This window comes from Cryptomeria japonica, chromosome 1 (assembly GCF_030272615.1).
Source record: "Cryptomeria japonica chromosome 1, Sugi_1.0, whole genome shotgun sequence".
Lineage (NCBI taxonomy): Eukaryota > Viridiplantae > Streptophyta > Pinopsida > Cupressales > Cupressaceae > Cryptomeria > Cryptomeria japonica.
This window is the reverse complement of record NC_081405.1, coordinates 188,271,377-188,289,722: the sequence shown is the minus strand read 5'-3', so window position 1 is coordinate 188,289,722 and position 18,346 is coordinate 188,271,377. Positions and strand designations below refer to the sequence as shown.

Sequence of the window (18,346 nt, the reverse complement as noted above, 5' to 3'; positions counted from 1 at the left end):
ATCTAACCATGATCCAAATAGGAAAAGGGATGAAATTTTGATTAGATTCACTAGTATTTAGTTTTCTCCCTCATTTTACTTAAAGACTAGATGTGAATTGTGAAACTAGGCCAAAACAATGGATAATTGAAGAGAGACAATGAATAGAGACTGCTACAAATTTTCCATGGAGCCATAGACTGGGATTTGGGTAAAAGAAGATGTTTATAATATCTACCTAGAAGTTCGATCTAATTTTCTATGACCAGGTAGTACAAATACACCCTGGTCCTTTGAATTTACTCCATCAAAAGATGAACATGTTTGTTGTTTGTCAACTTTGTTAGAATCTTTGAGTATAACTCTTGATTTAATTCACTTAGATATGCAATTAGATATGGAAGGATTGATGATGCAATTCTCTTTGAATGTAATAAAAAATGTTGAATGTAATGGCATGACAAACACATGAAAATAAAAAACCTAATCAAATACTCATGCTTACATAAATATTAATGCAAATTTTCTCCATAATGCTTGAAGAATAAAATGCTACCTTGAATCTTTGAAAATGCTTGATGATGAATGGTTGAATGTTCAAGTGCTAGGTATGGAGTCTTAGATTTCTTCTAGGTCTAAAATAAATTGATAGAGTGCTTTTATATAGGGTTCCCTAGGTAAATTACTAATTAGGAAAACCTTCAACATTCATGTGTAGCCACAAGGACCAAATTCCATCAAGGAAAGACAGAGCCTACCCGGTCCTAAAATGGGACAGTTTAAGGGGGAATGGCGCATTGGGAGGTGCTCTAGTCTAGTATTGGGGCGTGGAGAACCTTGGTGCTCCAAAAAAAAGAATAGAAACTTAGAGATAGAGGGATGATAGTTCCAAGATGGGACCCACTTAGTGGTGCCAACAAGTGACATCAAGGTTGGAGTAAAATAAGAGAAAAATGGGTCTAGGGGGAATGAAAATGGGACATGCTAAAGTAGGAGCACAAACATGCGATGTGAATTCCATCGATTATTATTTATGACAATGAAAATGATGATGATTTATTCTTCTCCATTACTAGTCATAATATAACCTAGCTAACAAGAGTCGGTGGTGACACAATTCCAATCAAAATCTCATTACATATGAAGAAAAATAAAAAATAGGAGAATGGAAGACAAATAAAATTTCATTATGAACTATATTGCCATTGTTCCATAAGTTCCTCCTTGTTCTTCAAATGCGTTTATTCTAAAATTATAAAATCACAAAAATAATATTCAACCACTTCCATCCTTGATTACTGCATTACCTATGACATCTACACAATTGCGACCTTATAAACTACAAGAGATGTCATGCCATGGGTAGTCACCTTCACCTATGGGGTACTACAAGTTAGTTTCTCAAAAAGAATTGATACACATTAGTTTCATTTATAACATCATGGAATCATCATCCCATAAATATTCAAAATAAACCATAAATTCACCATGACCTATTTATCATCCATTAAGCTTAAAAAGTGTTAATAATGTTTAGGTCATTGTCTTAAAAATATATAAAATGCCTTGTAAAGTGAGATAAAATAGGTAAAACAAGGACAATCGTAGAGCTTATCAATAATGACTATCCCTTTATACTATTTTAGGCATAAATAAACATTCAACACTATTCTCATATTTAGCATATTCCTATAGCCTATCAAGCACTATCATGAACACTCCTTTCTTGGTTTGTGTCCCTTTTGTGTAACCAAATGATATGCCTCCCCTTGTGAGATACTATCTTTCTCTTTATGTGGGTTTGAACCTATTATCTATTACCTTCCAACACTATTATGATCTATTATGTGAGGAGTATCATTTGTCACATTAAAAAGGATTTTCTATGATGGAACATAATGTTGACATATCCCAATTTGAGCCTTTGGGATAACTGAGAACTACTAATAAACTAACCAATATTTAGTTGTGAAGGCCTCAAGTATGCTTTAGGGGATGAATGTTTCTATTATTTGTATTCAAGACTCCATTTCTTTTATTTTCTTTAAGAGAAAGGTTGCGATATAATTTCACACAACATCAAATGAGCATAAAAACACATCTTACCCATCATGACCTAAGTTTGTGCAGGTTGTAAAACACAATATGTATTTCAATATGTAAGTCCATATTTATAATGAAATTCTATTACAACCCTACAACAACATAAAATGAGGAATACATTTTTTGGGGTGCACACACCTCTATTAACTAAAGAGGAAGGTTATGATATACAACCATTTAATTTGAGATAACATCAAATGAATAGAAAAACACATCTTACAACCATGTTTGAACTAAGCTTTTACAAGATAAAAACACAATGTTTATTTCAACTTGCAACTAGACATATTTACAATATAATCCTATGACACCCCTATAATAAATTATTTTAAGTGCACATACATCTATTACCTAAAGAGTAATTACATGATATCAATAATTTATTTGAGATAACATCAAATGAGAAGAAGAACCCACATCTTACCAACCATGAACTAAGATTCTATTGGTTGAAAAAAAAAAATTGTAATTCAACTTGCAACTTTATATTTACATAATCTTAGAGAAACACAAATTTAGGAACAAGTTGGGGCCCTTCCCCACTTACATTAATTAAAAACATAAATTGAGGAATACACTTTTGTTGGGGTGCACATGTCTCTATTACCGAAATAGAAAGGTTGTGATATTTAACCACTCATTTGATATAACATCAAATGAGAAAAAAACATATCTTACTAACCACAAACCAATATTTGGTAGGTTTAAAAACATAATTTAAATTCGAACCTACAACTTCATATATACAATAAAATTCCATCACATCTCTGTAACAACATCAAATGAGGAAAACAAATTTATTAGGGTGTACATGCCTCTATTACCTAAAGAGGAAGGTTGTGAAATCCAACTATTCATTTGAGATAACATCAAATGAATGAAAAAATACACCTTACCAGCAATGAACTAAACCTGTGCTCGTTGAAAAATATACAATATGTAATTCAATTATTCAACCTACAATTTCAAATTTATGATGAAAACCTATCACAACTATAGAAAAACATAAAAGGAGGAACACATTTTTTTGGTGTGCACATACCTCTATTACCTAAAGAGGAAGTTGAAACCCAACCCTTACTCTGATGGTAGATGAATATATATAGTTAATGATAACTTTAAGAAACCCCCCCTCAAAGAAAGATATAAAATATTGGTGAATTTTTATTTATTTTGGATAAAAAATAACAATTTTTATTGCCGAATCTTTCATTTTTAAAAGAAAAATATTAATTTTATTAGCAATTTTTTTTACATCAAAATTTTTTGGTAGAAAATCTTGGCGAATCTTAGAAAATAACACAAGTATGCATTAATTACTATTGAAAATAATTTCATTTTAAAAAATAAATTCTTATAGAAAAGTAGATGCTTAAGGTGGAAATCATTAATGAGTTTAAAGGATAAACACTACTTTATTTAGTTACTAGCATTAATTTAAATTAATCTAATAGCCCAATTTGTATTTCATCAGATAAAATGTACTTAAAATTTGTAATACTCATGGGGCCCAAAATTGTTTTTATACCATTGATTTTCATTGAGGCCAATAATTGAAAAGAAACTCAACTTTCGTGAGCATTACAACTTGTCAGTATAGTTTACCGCATGGAATGCAATGATGGTTATTAAATTATATTTTGAATCAGTGGTGGAAACTAAAGATTGCTGGTAGAATCCTTAAGTAACTAATAATTATGATGTATTATTGGCGAATTAATTTAATTTTTTACAATAAATAATAAAATTTTGGCATATTTGATCCAACCATGTATCGAATATTTTGGCAAAACTTTAGCTCAAAAATTTAATAAAATAAATTCTCTGGTGATTGAAATAAGACTGAAATAAAATTTTGTAAAAATGTGGCGATTTAGGTTACCTTAAAACTTGAACTATTAGCTTAATTTTGATTTCCAAATTTTTAAAAAGAGCCAATTGGTGAATATTAGTGCCTCTTCTAATGATAAATTGGATAATAAGGAAAAATCATGAATCGAAGGTCATAAATTAAAAGATAAAGAAATATTCTATTGGATGCTTGCACCATTAGTAAGATAAAATGGGAAAAGGGAAGGAAAATAAGAGAAGAAGGAAGAGTTATCCTCCTACAACATATAAGAGGTCTAAAATGAAGAAAACTATGCTTCTCCTATATAAGATATATAAAGCCCTTAAGTAGATTCATATGATAAAAGTGGCTATCAAAGGTGGGGTAAGGATAGTGTTTAGATGACTATCTCTATAATTATGTACTTTTGTTAGCTTAAAGTCATTAGTCCTTATTCATTATTGTATATAAGTGAACTAAGGTGGCAAAATTTCCATCATCCCCTTCTTCTAAAAGAACTCCTTCCCATCCTCCTAGTAGGTCACCACCAAATGCACCTACTTCTACAACTCCATTCACTTCAAACACTCAAAAAAATGAATAAAATAAGGATTCTACAAAGAAAGTGTTGGAATAATTAGAATAATAACTTAAGATAGGAGAGGATATATTGCATACATATTAGTCTCCTCCTAGCATGGCCTAATCACAATATGATACTATTTTCATAGAGGAAATGGATGATGGGGGTGAAAAATGGATCAATGGATAACTAAATACCCTCTAAAGAGTCCTCCTCAACAAGATAGAGTGAAATCACCTCTAAGGAGTCCTCACCAATAGGTAGCTCAATTTCCTCCTATTTCTTTATAATTGGCCCATGGGCCAAACTTTTCTTAAGTTTGATTTTTTCCTATAAAAAGGATTGCACTACTACAACCATTTGAGTTAGTAGCAACACAAGCAACAATAAATAAAGAGAAATATTAGAAGAATCTTGGAGTTCTCTTAACCATTAGGGAAAGGTTTATTGAAATATAAATTCTATTATAGATCTAAAGACGTTGAAGGAATGAGCTCTCAAGCTTACTAAATGACCTAAGTCAATTTGTATAAACAAAAAGGGAAGAAGAATTGGGGCCTAAAAATTTGAAGTTGAGAATTTGTAAAGATGAAGAAACTAAAAAGTAACTCAAAGAACAAATGCAACAATTGAGAAATTTTATAAAAAAAATTGGCAGCTTCAATGGTATTTGTACCTAATACTTTTGCAAATATATTAATATTGATATCCACGAGTAAGGTTGATAAATTGTAGGTGATAAAATAGAAGGATCAAGCATTGGATAGTTAGATAGATATAATGGTAAATGAATCTTTTGAACAAATAGAATTGGGTTGTAAATATAATTAACAAGCTACTCACTTGATCGAATCATGAATCAACTCTTGAATCTAATAATTGCATGACTATTATTATTATTATTATCTACATTACATGATTATTATTATATAAATTACATGATTACTATAGATATCTTAAATAAATGTAGAACAATATTAATTTTTTTAAAATTTATTCAATTATTACTCTATTTTATTTAAGAATTATTTAATGCTTATTATGTCAAGTGGTGTAACTACAGTAGCACCACATGATGAGATGTGAATGTATTAACAAAAACTATTTTAAAAAATCTATAAAACTGACAACAAAAATAATAAAAAACAAAACTAAAATCATAAAATACCTATCAAATAAATATAAATTAAATTAAATAAAACAAACTTTACATAAAAAAAAAATAATTGAAAATTCTATATCTAAATCAGTCAAAACTTATTGCATCAAAAATAAAAGTGCAAAATCTATCTTTACATAATGGGACGATCTTGTTCTTCAACAATGGAAATTTTATCAGCTTTCCTTTTAAAGGAAGTATGTTGAATGATTCCTCAAAGAAAGCAAATAGGAAGGATGTCAAATAGAAGCCACCTGTGCGGAGTTTATCATATTGAACTTTGAAGGAGCAACTAAAGGAAATCCGGGTATTTTGGGTGTGGGGTGTGTCCTCAGAAAGCCTTGTAGCCAAAACTCGCTCGGACTCCAATAACATTGCAGAAGCCTGGGTACCCTTGGCTGGAATCAAATTAGCAAGCCATTGCAATACCGAGAGATTGATTATTGAGGGGGACTCCTAAAATATTATCATGAGATGAAAAGAATGTAGTCTCCAGCTTGGAAACTCAAATACATTTTGCATCAAGCCTAGAACCTCCTTCATTTCTTTTCAGAGTATCAGATTGTTCATTGCTATAGGGAGGCCAATAGATTGGTAGATGCTTTTGCTAATATGGATTGCCAATTGAGTGAAGGATAAAAACAATTGAATAATAGGACATTATGGTGGATTTAATTCTAGACACGATAGGGAAATGTGATGCAAGTAGTTTCTTCGATTCATATCATAAATGCATCCTTCTTTGATTTGACCTTTATTTTGTGTCACATTTATTTCTCACATATTTGCAGCGTACAAATACTTGGGTGAGAAAGTGTAAATGAAGTGGATTTGATGTTTCCAGTGCATTCCGTCAATATGTCAGACTCGGCAAATATCTGGCTTTCTCTTGCTCATCGACATGTTGAATACCCTATTCACGTTGTTTTCTATCTCGCATTTTTTCCGTATTAGGCCATGCTTGTGTAGGAATACGTGGAGCTGGAAGAGGACCGTTATTAATTTTTGTTATCATTCCTTTGCCCTCTTTTATTTAGCTCTGCCTATATTTATTTATTCATCTCCTTTGGTCCATGTGAATTGGATGGTGTGGGGTTGTGTGTCGTAATCATGATAGATGGTGGAGCTTTTGATTTAAATTTCCTTGAGGTTCAGCAAATGGAGCATTCATTTTAGTTTGTTAGTTGGGTGGTGTGGTTTCCTCTGTTCTTCCTAGTTTTGTTCCAATTTGAGCGTATGGCTTACAGTCAGGAATTTCAGACTCGCATTACCCAATAAAAGGCAGGAATTTCAGTTTTGGGTGCATTCTCCACATTTCATCTCATATGAGGAATTTTTCAAAGATACGGTTAAATTAGTTCCAAAACCTCGATGTCGTAGGATGCAAAACTTTCGTGTTATGCAGATAGAAAAATTGTAGAATAGGTTCAGAATGGCTGTGGGGCTTGGCAGAAGGGCTGTGACCGTTGTGCCCATGTATAAAACACGAAGGATATTTTCGATGTACAACAATGTAATCGTGACGTTTTTGAAACCAGAATAACCAGTCATTTTTAAAATGGGGCTGTTCCAAAATTGATAGAGCTATCTAAGTGATTGTGGGGGAATCTCAGGTTGTTGCCATTTTCTTATCCAATTGTTGTGATTTTCTACAGAATTATGGTCTTCTTTTTCAAATAGTATGTACAGGATGAATACATAGTGGGAGAGCAACTAGATAGAGCAGTTCATAACTACAATTTGTTCAAGGTAAAGCATGCGTTGGTGGTATTTGCCTCTCAATTACCTCAAGAAGAAATCATTTTTTTTTAAAGTCTATGATGCTTTAAATATTAGCTTGTATGCTAATAATTGTAGGTTTTTGGAATGCGAACTGACCTCTTTGTTGATATCATTCCCCCCCGATTGTATCTCAAGTTAGAAACATGTTTTATGCACTTCACCAGCTTCTCATCCACAAACCACATAGAATGAAGATGCTGCATCTTGACTCTCCATAGTGTATGTCAGCTAGATTGTCAAATCAAGTTGGTACCTCTGCTCAATGAGTGATTCAAGCTATCTTGGAGGACAAAGAAGCCGAGAAAGAAGATGTTGGGGAAAACTCTCCCTAGGTGTGAGACGGTGCTTCTTTTCCCTCTTCTAGTTTATTGCAAGTCATGTGTATAAGTTCTGTTGGTCGAATCCCCTTTTGTATCCTTTGGAGTTCGGTTGAGCATATATATATATATATCAAATTGTATAGGTTTCCAGTGTCTCTTTTTGTATGGTCATTCCAGGATGAGCTATGCCCTTGGTGGATTCGGGTTATACATCTTTCTGAGCTCTACTCTGGTTGTTTTGTACATTTTGGGTTTGAGGAAAGAGGAGGTATCTTGGCCTCCTAGATTGGACTCTACTTAAGAAGCTCGTGGATTTGCAGAAGAAAAAGTTGCTGCAGAGGAGGTCACTACGGAGAATTTACCCCTTACGGTTCTGTGCTGTAATGTTCCAATGTATGAATATTTTTTCCAAAATTTTGGTTGAGCAATGCTCCCGTTTTGAATAGATAAATATTTAAATATGTAATTATCTCCTCCTTTTTGTATAAATAGAATGTGTAAATCATCTCCTACGGGTTGAGCTTGGCTCCCCTTTAGCAATCAGTGCTTTAAGGTTTCAACCTAGTTTGCATTTTGGTTGAGCAATGCTGCTGTCAGTTTTTTTTTAATTATTATTATTATTATTATTATTTTTTAACAACGTTCTCTTACTTTTATATATATATATATATATGTCTGAGTTTTTTTTTTCAAAGGCAACAATTAATAAGAAAAAAATATCTTATATTAATTTTTTTAAGGTTTGTTCATAAATTTATTTTTACCATCTAATACAGGAGCATGAGCACCTCTTGATCTAAGAAGTCAAGGACTCAAAAACATCTTATATCACTCTTACAAGGAGCAAGCTGAGAGGCTTATGGGAGAGATCAAGGACATGTTCGATGCAATGCCCACAGCAAAATGTGGTAAATCTTGTGCAGAGAATGCTTTTGAGCGCCTTGTGATGGGGGATAAAGCTCAATGCCTTGCAATAGATAGGCATTTTCAAAATGAAAAAACCCAAGCACTTGATTGTGTTTACAGGTTGTTTAAAATCTTATCATAAAAAATATTGTACTACATTTATAATTATCATTCAAAAAAAGTTTTTGGTTAGTATATTTGGTGTTTTTTTTGCTTTCCAAAAGTAAAAATTTATGTGTTTTAAATAAGTAAATAAAAAAAAATTAGCAGATATTGGAACGATTGTGCTAAAGATGAATACCGCAGCCTTGGGACTTCGATTCCTTCAACTGAACAGATATCCTGTTTGTGCAGGTGATTAACACCTGTTTGAAATGGCTTTTTCCTTATTGGTTATGTTTTCATTTGTGAATGCTACATCTACAATACTTTAGAAACCAATAGAACTGCTCAGAGATGTTTTATTTTAATAAATTTTCCCATATAATTTATTTGATATAATGGCAGATGTGTTAAGCAACTTCAAAGGAAATGTTGGGCAGTTCGTGTGTCCATCAAGCCTATCAGAGGAAGAGAAGATAGGAAGTATTCTAAATCTTTATAGAGCTTCCTTAATTGCTTTTTTAGAGGAGAATATTATGGACGAGGCTAAAGCCTTTGCAATAACATATTTGAATGAAGCTCTAGAGAAGACTGATATCACTTCCCATCTTTCACGAAAGGTGATGGTGACTAGAAGCTCTAGTTTTAGCTCTCCCAAGACTATAGGGAACCACTTTCATTTATGTCCTAAACCAAAATTTTATCACGCAGATATAGTATAACCTATACAAAATTTGCCTAAAGAGAGAAGGAGGATCCATTGAGGCGTTTGAAGACCAAGGGGAATGTGAATAGTAAGTAGTAGAGAATTGGTGTAGGGTTAAGGTATTGCGTAGGGAGAGAGGGGCCAATGATAGGCTTATGATGTTAATAATGTGTATGTATGTAGATTTGATGAATAATATTATTGTTGCAATCTAAATGTTAAATTAGAAGCATTGAGTCTCTATAGTTGTTTTTGTGTTTTGAGTTTGTGTATTGTGAGGCAAGAGGAATCGTCTTTCATCAAAATGGCATCTCAAGTTTCAATCTTTGTGCTATATTTATTATTGTTATGTGCATTTTTTCATTCACAAATGGCTTATGCCTAATAGATAGCACATTTGTTTTTGTAAAAGTAGGTTGGAATATTCTTCAAGGTGGTGAACTTTGATGTCTAGTGTTATAGCTACACAAGAAGAGTACAAAAATGAAGGGCCACACTTGGTGAAAAGAAATTTTGATTTCTACATTAATAGTGATTTTGGTGTTGTCATACTAGAAAGCTTTAGTCACTGTGTCAGATATCATCATTTCAGACATACTTATGGCGCTAAGATGTTCTACTTCTTTAAGCCGGATGTGTGATGTAGGAGCATCCCCGGTTCACAGCAATATTGCATCAACCAAAAACATTTTCTCTTTTGTTTTGTTTTTTGTTTGTAGTTTCAATGTTCCTTTCTGTGTGTCTCGGTTTTGGCTCACCAGATCCTGTGGAGTTGGATTTTACTTGAAGACTTGATCATCTTTCTTGCTTTCAAACCGCACCTCATTTGGATCACTTTTCGGTAAGATATCTCTACCAGTTGTTCCTTTGTTATCTGTTGCCTAAGACCTATTATAGTGATCTACCAGAACCCATTTCGAAGCTTCTAGAGCCTTGGACGTTGATCTCAATGTTTCTTCGCATGTGGTCGACCTTCTACCTTTCATCCTTTGGATTTTCCAAAGGAATCTCTCAGTGAAGGCTGACCTTGTTCATTTTGCACGTTAGGTCTTGTTCTTCGGGTTTTGATCCTTTTGGGCCAACTGGATCCTTTGGATCAATATATATATTTGTAATCATTCTTTAGAATGTAATCAATTAGAACCAATCAGAGTATCAGATAGATAGACTGTGCCAAGAAGATAGATCTTTCGATTCAAGGTCCCAGTTGTGACCTATTCTACCAAGCCCGTGTGTCGGTATGTTGTAACCCGATTGCTATCGGTTGGATGTAATCAAATTTCATGCAATAAAACTATCTATTCTGCATTGCCTCCATCATATATGTGTGTTTCTGTACCGATCCAAATAGATCTCTTTGAGGTCCCTCCTCACCAGTGACTGCATCAATACCAAAACTTACTAAGATAATCGCAATCAGAAATTCACATTCCATTTTTCATCTGATATGTCGCTGAGGTGATCTACTTAAATATCCTTCTATCTTAACCATGTCACCTTCAACAAGAAGTATATACAAGTGGGCTGCCTGAACATAATGAAAAACAAACAAGAATCCAATGACCATGTTTGCCATCACACATTGTCGCCAGAATCTATGAAGACATAATCAGGATCCAAAGATTCCTTATCTGGGTCCTCTCCATTACCAGGTTCTATATACATGTTACTGGGATCATGACATGTTATCTGGATTAAGACTTAGCTAGGATGAAGTGAATGCCAATGTCTGTGCTGGTGTAAAGCAATGTGAATACCAATACCAGTTAGAGTAATACATGCCAGTAAACCAAACAATGAAACCATTAACCTTGAGATGATGAGTTTCCATCAATGACATCCCATAATGCCATAAACCCTTGCCAGATGAGTGTCAATTGCCAACAAGCATTACTCAAATACCTTGTTTTGCCATGTTTTTCTAGTTAACTATCTACTGATTACCTCCATCTTTCAAATAATCTAAATCATGACTGCTAGATCAAATCATCATGAAGATTTGCCTTCAATGAGAATCCTAATCAAATAATTAGCCAATAAAAGTCTCTTGAAATCACTAGATGAGTGTCACTTACCAATAAATGGGATGGATGGTAATTGACAACGAATACCATCATCCATTGGATGAGTACGAATCAATGACTTAAGGTGTATTTCAGGTCAAATGTGGGATCTCTGAATTTTTTTGCAAACTTCGATCGGAAATATGTGTCTTTGAACATTGACACAAAAGAAAGGTTATGGCCCATGGGATGATGAAGTGTCAGGGGACGTGGCATTTGGGTGGCAAAAATCCTATGTATAATGGGACCCATGACAACTGATAAAGGATATCATTGTCCATTGGATGAACATAGATCAACGACGTAAGGTGTATTTTGGGTCGAATGTGGGAACGATAAACATTTTTTGCAAACTTCTACTAGAAGACTTCTACAAATGATAAATATTTAATTAAGTATAGTTAAATCCTAAATTTGTAATTATATACTTAATTAAGTGTAATAAGCTCTATTTCAGGCATAAGTTGTAAAGGATTAAAAAGTCTTCAAAAACATTCCCAAAAAGTGACTCATGTGACGTGTTAGACTATCATTCCTCATAATTTAGAAAGAAACAATGAATTTTTGCCCTATGACAATGAATAGTTATTAATAATAATTTATAAAATTACAACACGATTCTAGAAGTTTTTCCCTGTAGGTTTTACTTTTGAAGGTTTTCAAACTAAGTAACTCATATTGGTATTTTGATTCTTGGACAAACTAGTAAATCTAGTGAGATTTAGAAATGACTACTAGATTGAGGAATGCAACAAAGTCTGTTTTTGCCAATCTACTCAAATAGAAAATCCAGATAAAATCTAGAACACCTAAATCCCACATTTTTAATTTTTGAATCTCGTGGTTTACCGTTTAGACTGTAGAACTAGAATTAGGGGTTCAACTTGAGGGTTAGCATTATTTTGAACCATTAATAGTACTAGTGATGGGGAAAATAGATAGTACAACTAAAACCCAAGTGAATAAAAAAATAGACTTAACCGAACTAGTTAATGTTGGAATAATATGATACCCGAAGAAAACTAAGAGGGGGGATGGTGAATAAGTTTTCTCACAAGTATAGCAGCTAATGCAAATTGTAAGATTAATACCGGAGCACAACACAATGAGAGATAAAGCATGAAAGAACACACATGACATCGATATTTCGATGTGGAAAACCAGGTAAAGGGAAAAACCATGGTGGAAAACCCTACCCACAATCAGATAATACTTCTGCAACAATATGTAAAATAATTACAATGGGGATTGCACTTGCAATCAAGCCAACAACCTAGAGCTCACTGCTCATCACAAAAGAGAAATCTCACCAACTTACAAAATATCGGACTACAATCTGGAAAGAATGAATTGTGGAAGTAGCATCTACTAATGTTTGATACAGTTTCGATTAAGCACATATGTTTGTCCTACAATATATACCAAATCCTTCTGATCCCTTCGCTGAAAGATATGACTTTTTTCACATATAAACCTTTCTCTCATAATGCAAACATAATCATCAATCCTAAAAACCATCCATCCAATTACATGAATAAGTTACCTATAAATATAGATCATCAATCTTAATGATAAGGTCAACTAAGCCTTAAACCCAAAAAACCATAATTACAAAAATTACATCACACGATATCACCGGACCAATATTATGATTTACATTACATAGCAAGGTAAGTGCACCAAGATGGTGAACAGAAAAGTGGCCACATGCCAAAAAAAAAAAAAAAAATTCATAACCTGTACGGGTTCTAAAATTTCAAAAACATGCTAGGCTTGGTAACACCAAGCCTAGAGAAAAAACAATTAAAAAAACCAAAAGTTTCTCAAAATGAGGAACATTTTTTTTAAATAAAAAAAATTAAAGTTTCTCAAAACCCGTACAGGTTTTGGGAAACATATTTCTTTTGTTTAGTCCATAGGTTTTGGCCATTTTGAACGCTAAAACCCATGGAATAGCAGCATGGAGAAGCCAAACAAAGCATCAAACCTGCATGGGTTTGCAACAATTTTTTATTTTGCCATCATCAAAAGCAATTTTCAACAATGGCACCCCGTCGAACAGGTAAGATTTGATTTGTTTGATTATTTTTCTTTGCATTTTAATTAAATTAGGGTTTTTTAATTGATTTAAGTTTTGTTTTTATTAATTTAATGTCAGATTCTTCAAAAAATCCCCAGAAATGAAATAGACAACAAAGACCTCCTCCTGCACAAGCAACACAAGGAAACCCTGTTAACATTGCACAAGAGCAACAAGAAAACCCTCAAAATCCTGAAAAATGCTACTCCTCAACAACCACCACCACCTCAAAACCCTCCACATCCTCCATTAGATCATGTAGATGCCATACAAGAGGATCTCATCAATCACCTTACACAAAATAGTGCCCAAATTTCTATATTGGTGAATAGGTTGAGGACCTCTAAGCTTGAGCACCACTCAACCCTTGCCAGAACACTAGAAACAATGGCTAATAGTGCAAATGAGGTATCTAGGGAGGTTACGAAATGGGGTTCATGGAGGGATAGATGTCGACCATTTTATGCAGATGGGTTGTCATATGATCAAGTGAAGAAAAAGGGCATAGTTAAAGCTGACATATGTGCTCTTTTCACCGATCCTGTTACTAGTAACAACCTAGAACTAAATATGACTTGGTTTCCTATACATTGGTGTGTTCATGCTAGGTTGAAAGATGTTTTTTGGGATAGGTGGTATATGGTCTTTGACCAACCACCTTGTAATAATTGGGAGGTGCCTCTATATTTTTTGAGAAAGTTGTATTGTGAGTTTATCCTCGGTGAGAAGCCGAATTACTTTGACATCTGACAATTTCAAGGTAGAGGGAGAGGCTCTACGTAGGATAGACCTGGGGCCCATAGGGTGGTAGATCCACAACATAGGAGGCATACAGCTCCTAAACCCATGGTTCATGTCACTGTCCCTATATCCTTGAAGGAGACTATGGAATTACAAACTCTTCAGGTAGCTGCATCATTGACTGATGTCATTGTTCAACATGGGACACAGCTGGTCGGAGCAGAGGATGTACCAGCACCTACAGCACCTCCTTCATCAGTGACACCTCCTTCATTAGCAGCACCTCCTTCCTTAGTGGAACCTCCTTCATCAGCAACACCTCATGCATCATTTGGTACGAGCCAACCCATTCAGCATATGTGCCTCACCTACCAAGGTGTATGTTCTAGTGTAGACAGTGATGTGAACAAGGATGGTGGGACATCTCATTCGTGTACATGTTGCAGGAGTAGATGCCATGCTTCCACTGTAGAGGATGTGGCCCTCACCGATGAATGCTCAATATGTTGTACCCTCTCTATCAGACACATGTGTGTTTAATTCTGTTTATGACATGTTATAAATTAAGTGACTAAATATTATAAAAAGAAATGAATTTTTATTTTTAGAACAATTTAAATTGACATATAAATAAAATGCATTGCAGGGTGCAAGAGGTGGTGGGAGTACACCACATAATGTTCAGTTGACTCCATGGTCACAAGTAGTTTCACCACCAGAGGTAAAGATTTGTAAATTTGTTAAAAATATAATAATACATTGGATTCAAAATATATTTTGTTAATTATATGTATCATTAATTGATATTTTGTAGGGCTTATCAGTGGCTGAGATGTCCCAACTTGATGATATCACGCTTTCAGCCATTGACTTTGGCCAAGATAGCTATGCGGTACCATTTAGATTTATATATTTTTTGCTTAAGTGATATATTAAATACATGCTCTTTTCCCTTATGTTAATATTTTTCCATTAGTTTACCCCACTTGCCTCAAGGACATCTCGTGTAAGAAAGCCATCCTCTAGCACTCCGAGGCAGAAAAAGATATCCTCTCGGACACCCAAACGATAGAAGGTAATTCACTACAATTTAAATTTAATTGTTGAAATGTATTATGATTAAACATGTATATGTGGATATTGATAAATGCACTTAATTTATTTGTTCTATATACAGAAACATATGGGGTTTACAGAATTAATGAATGCACCTGATGTCGATGAGGTTCAATAGAGGGAAGAGGTGATATCTTCATATTCACTTTGGATTGCATTCTTGCTTGTTCAAAATAACTAAATCCTTTTATGTCTATATCATATGTTATTATTTTTTATACAGGAAATGGTAATAGCTGCATCAGATTCGATAAGGCCTCCTAAGGTTACAGGTGAACTATACGAGGCTTCGGTGTGCATTTTTTCTACATATGTTAAAAATATTTGTTTTATCTAGTTTGTCAACAACTCTAGGTTATTAACTTGTATGATTGTCTTTAAACTATTACAGGCCCCTTGCAAACTTCCTACTGTTATTCTACCATTCCATTTCAGTAGAAGTCCTACACGTATATTATGGGATCCAACATGACCAAGGCAAAAGGTATGTCTGTCTTAGATCAACTCCTTTGCACAACGGAGTTGAAACCGTCTAGTTAACTCCTTTTGGATCACTTACCATGGATATAGGAAATGTTCATAACTGATTCATCTATGACTTTGCCTTCTACGACCATAGGACATCCATCTGAGGCTCCGGTATGCTTTATTTTTTTAGTCTATTCATTTTTAGTTATTATGTGTTATTTAACATATATGTCATTAACATGTATTAATGTTGTTTTACTAGTTACAGCCTCCTGCAAGACATCCCACGGATCCTCAGCCTCACCGAATTGCAGAAGACAGAGATGAGGTAATCAACATCTCAACTTCAAACAATTTAGAGTTCAATATTTAGTTATTTTGATGTTATATTGAGAAAATATATCTGATTAGACATTGAATTGTCCTTGTGCAGCCACATACTGCTTCGAAGAGGCTCAATTTTGATGATTCACCATAGTCATAGATATAGATAGAGACATATAGTTATAGTTGTGGTCATTGAAGGGCCAAATTTTTATATATTCGACATTTGTATATGTATATATCGACTTTGACAGACATGGCACATGCCACATTTTTGTAACTATTATTGATTTGGCATCTATGCCATTTTTTGATATATGTACATGATTATTGTTCATTTTGATATATATGAAACTTGATATTCAATCCAATTTGTTCATTGATATATATGAAACATGATATTCCTAAAACTTAGTTCTTTGCTATTGAAATGTGATCAAATTTGTTAGTTGTGTATATGCCTTGAAATGTGATCCAATTTGTTCATTACTTGTAACTCATATGGCATATACTTTTAAACTATCTATTGCTCATATTGTGTATACCTAAGTACTGATACCGGTAATGTTGATATTCTGTATTTTGATTGAGTGAATTTGCTTTGAGTCCTTCGTGCATGAAGAGATTGGAGTGAATTTATTATTTCATAAACTCATGCTTATGGAGTGAAGTTCATCATTTCAAGAACCAATTAAGACATTTCATGCTTAAGTTCATCATTTCATGCTTATGGAGTGAAGTTCATCATTTCATCACCTATAAAAGAAGAGTTGAAGCACTTATGGACAATCTGTTTGAACCTATGGGGTCGTCTTGTCGCTACCTAAAAAATCCTATCTTGGTTTTGGGCAACTCGATTCCATTTTCTTGTGGTGAAATTTTCCATTGTCTTGTCGCACCCATCATCTCTTCTACATAGTACACTTGAAATAAATTCTCTCGGTGACTTAGGAGGTGCTTGTAGACCACATTCCTATAAAACATCATTAGTATGCAAAGTACAATAGATATAGCGATAAATATCATAATGCATGGAAAATTCAACATGGACCCTACAACAACATGTAGTACGTGCATGATTAATCTTAACATAAAATGGTTTTGTCATCTCAAAAAATCTTTGACTAATTTTAATCTAAGGAAAGCTTTGAAGAAACCTTTCATAAAATTGTGTTTGAGTTGTATGTAAATAGTGTTTTGGATGTGGCTCGTGATTACTAATTCCAATTTGCTTTCTAACGACATCTCTTTGGTTGGGTGAAACCCTTGTGTTGTCATGCCAAAATATCTCAATTAACGTTCTTAGTGCATCAACAACAACCTTGTCCTTGTGTGGGAGTCTACCAGAGAATGCCCAAAGAGAATTGTTGTTAGGATCCTCAATTTTCTCTCACCTCTCTAAGGCATAGTGTAATGTGGTTCTACTTATCCTTAATGACTTGCTTGTTTTGCTTATTAAACGAGATTTTTTCATTTCCTTTCCCATTATGGTTGATGTGAGGACACAATGAGTAACATTAGCATCTTTAGTGCATGATTTTGAACCAATGGCTTGGTATGCATCAAAAAGATTTCTCACAATGGTTCTTTCACTATTATTTTTGGATGTTCTTAACCCCAAAATTTTCATTGTCTCTCTAAATTTCAGATTTTTAATCATTTCAACAACTAATTGGCATCTTCCACTTTGATTTAAGTTTTCAAAATAGTTATTCCAAATTCTTCTACAAGTTCTTTCAGAAATTTTATCATGCATTGGCTTCACAATATTTTCATCAATATCGATTAGGAACTTTGGTTTTCTATGAATTATTCTAAGAGGTGTTAATATTGGTGCATGCTCTTCGTTTTCATTAGGTGCATTATGTGCATTGATCACATCAAATTCAAATGGTAAAACTTCTTCAATTTCATTAACATGTGCATTCACCGAATCATTTTCAAATGGTCTATGTTCATTGCATTCATTAGGTGCATTCATCATATGTATTTGAATTGGTGTATTTTGATCATTTTGATTTGGTGCATTAATCATATCAATTTCAATTGTTGAATGTTCATCACTTTCATTAGGTGCATTAGA

General features: G+C 33.6%; 1 protein-coding gene across 1 annotated transcript in view; it reads left to right on the top strand.

Annotated features, from left to right (window-relative positions):
* Nucleotides 1-8,646: 8,646 nt before the first annotated feature.
* The window catches only part of LOC131066125 (alpha pinene synthase, chloroplastic-like), a 144,930-nt gene continuing 135,230 nt past the window's right edge, over nt 8,647-18,346 (top strand). The window contains exons 1-3 of the mRNA XM_059209109.1: nt 8,647-8,783; nt 8,934-9,007; nt 9,171-9,385. Coding sequence (XP_059065092.1) covers nt 8,647-8,783; nt 8,934-9,007; nt 9,171-9,385 — 426 coding nt within the window. The remainder of the gene's footprint in view (nt 8,784-8,933; nt 9,008-9,170; nt 9,386-18,346) is intronic.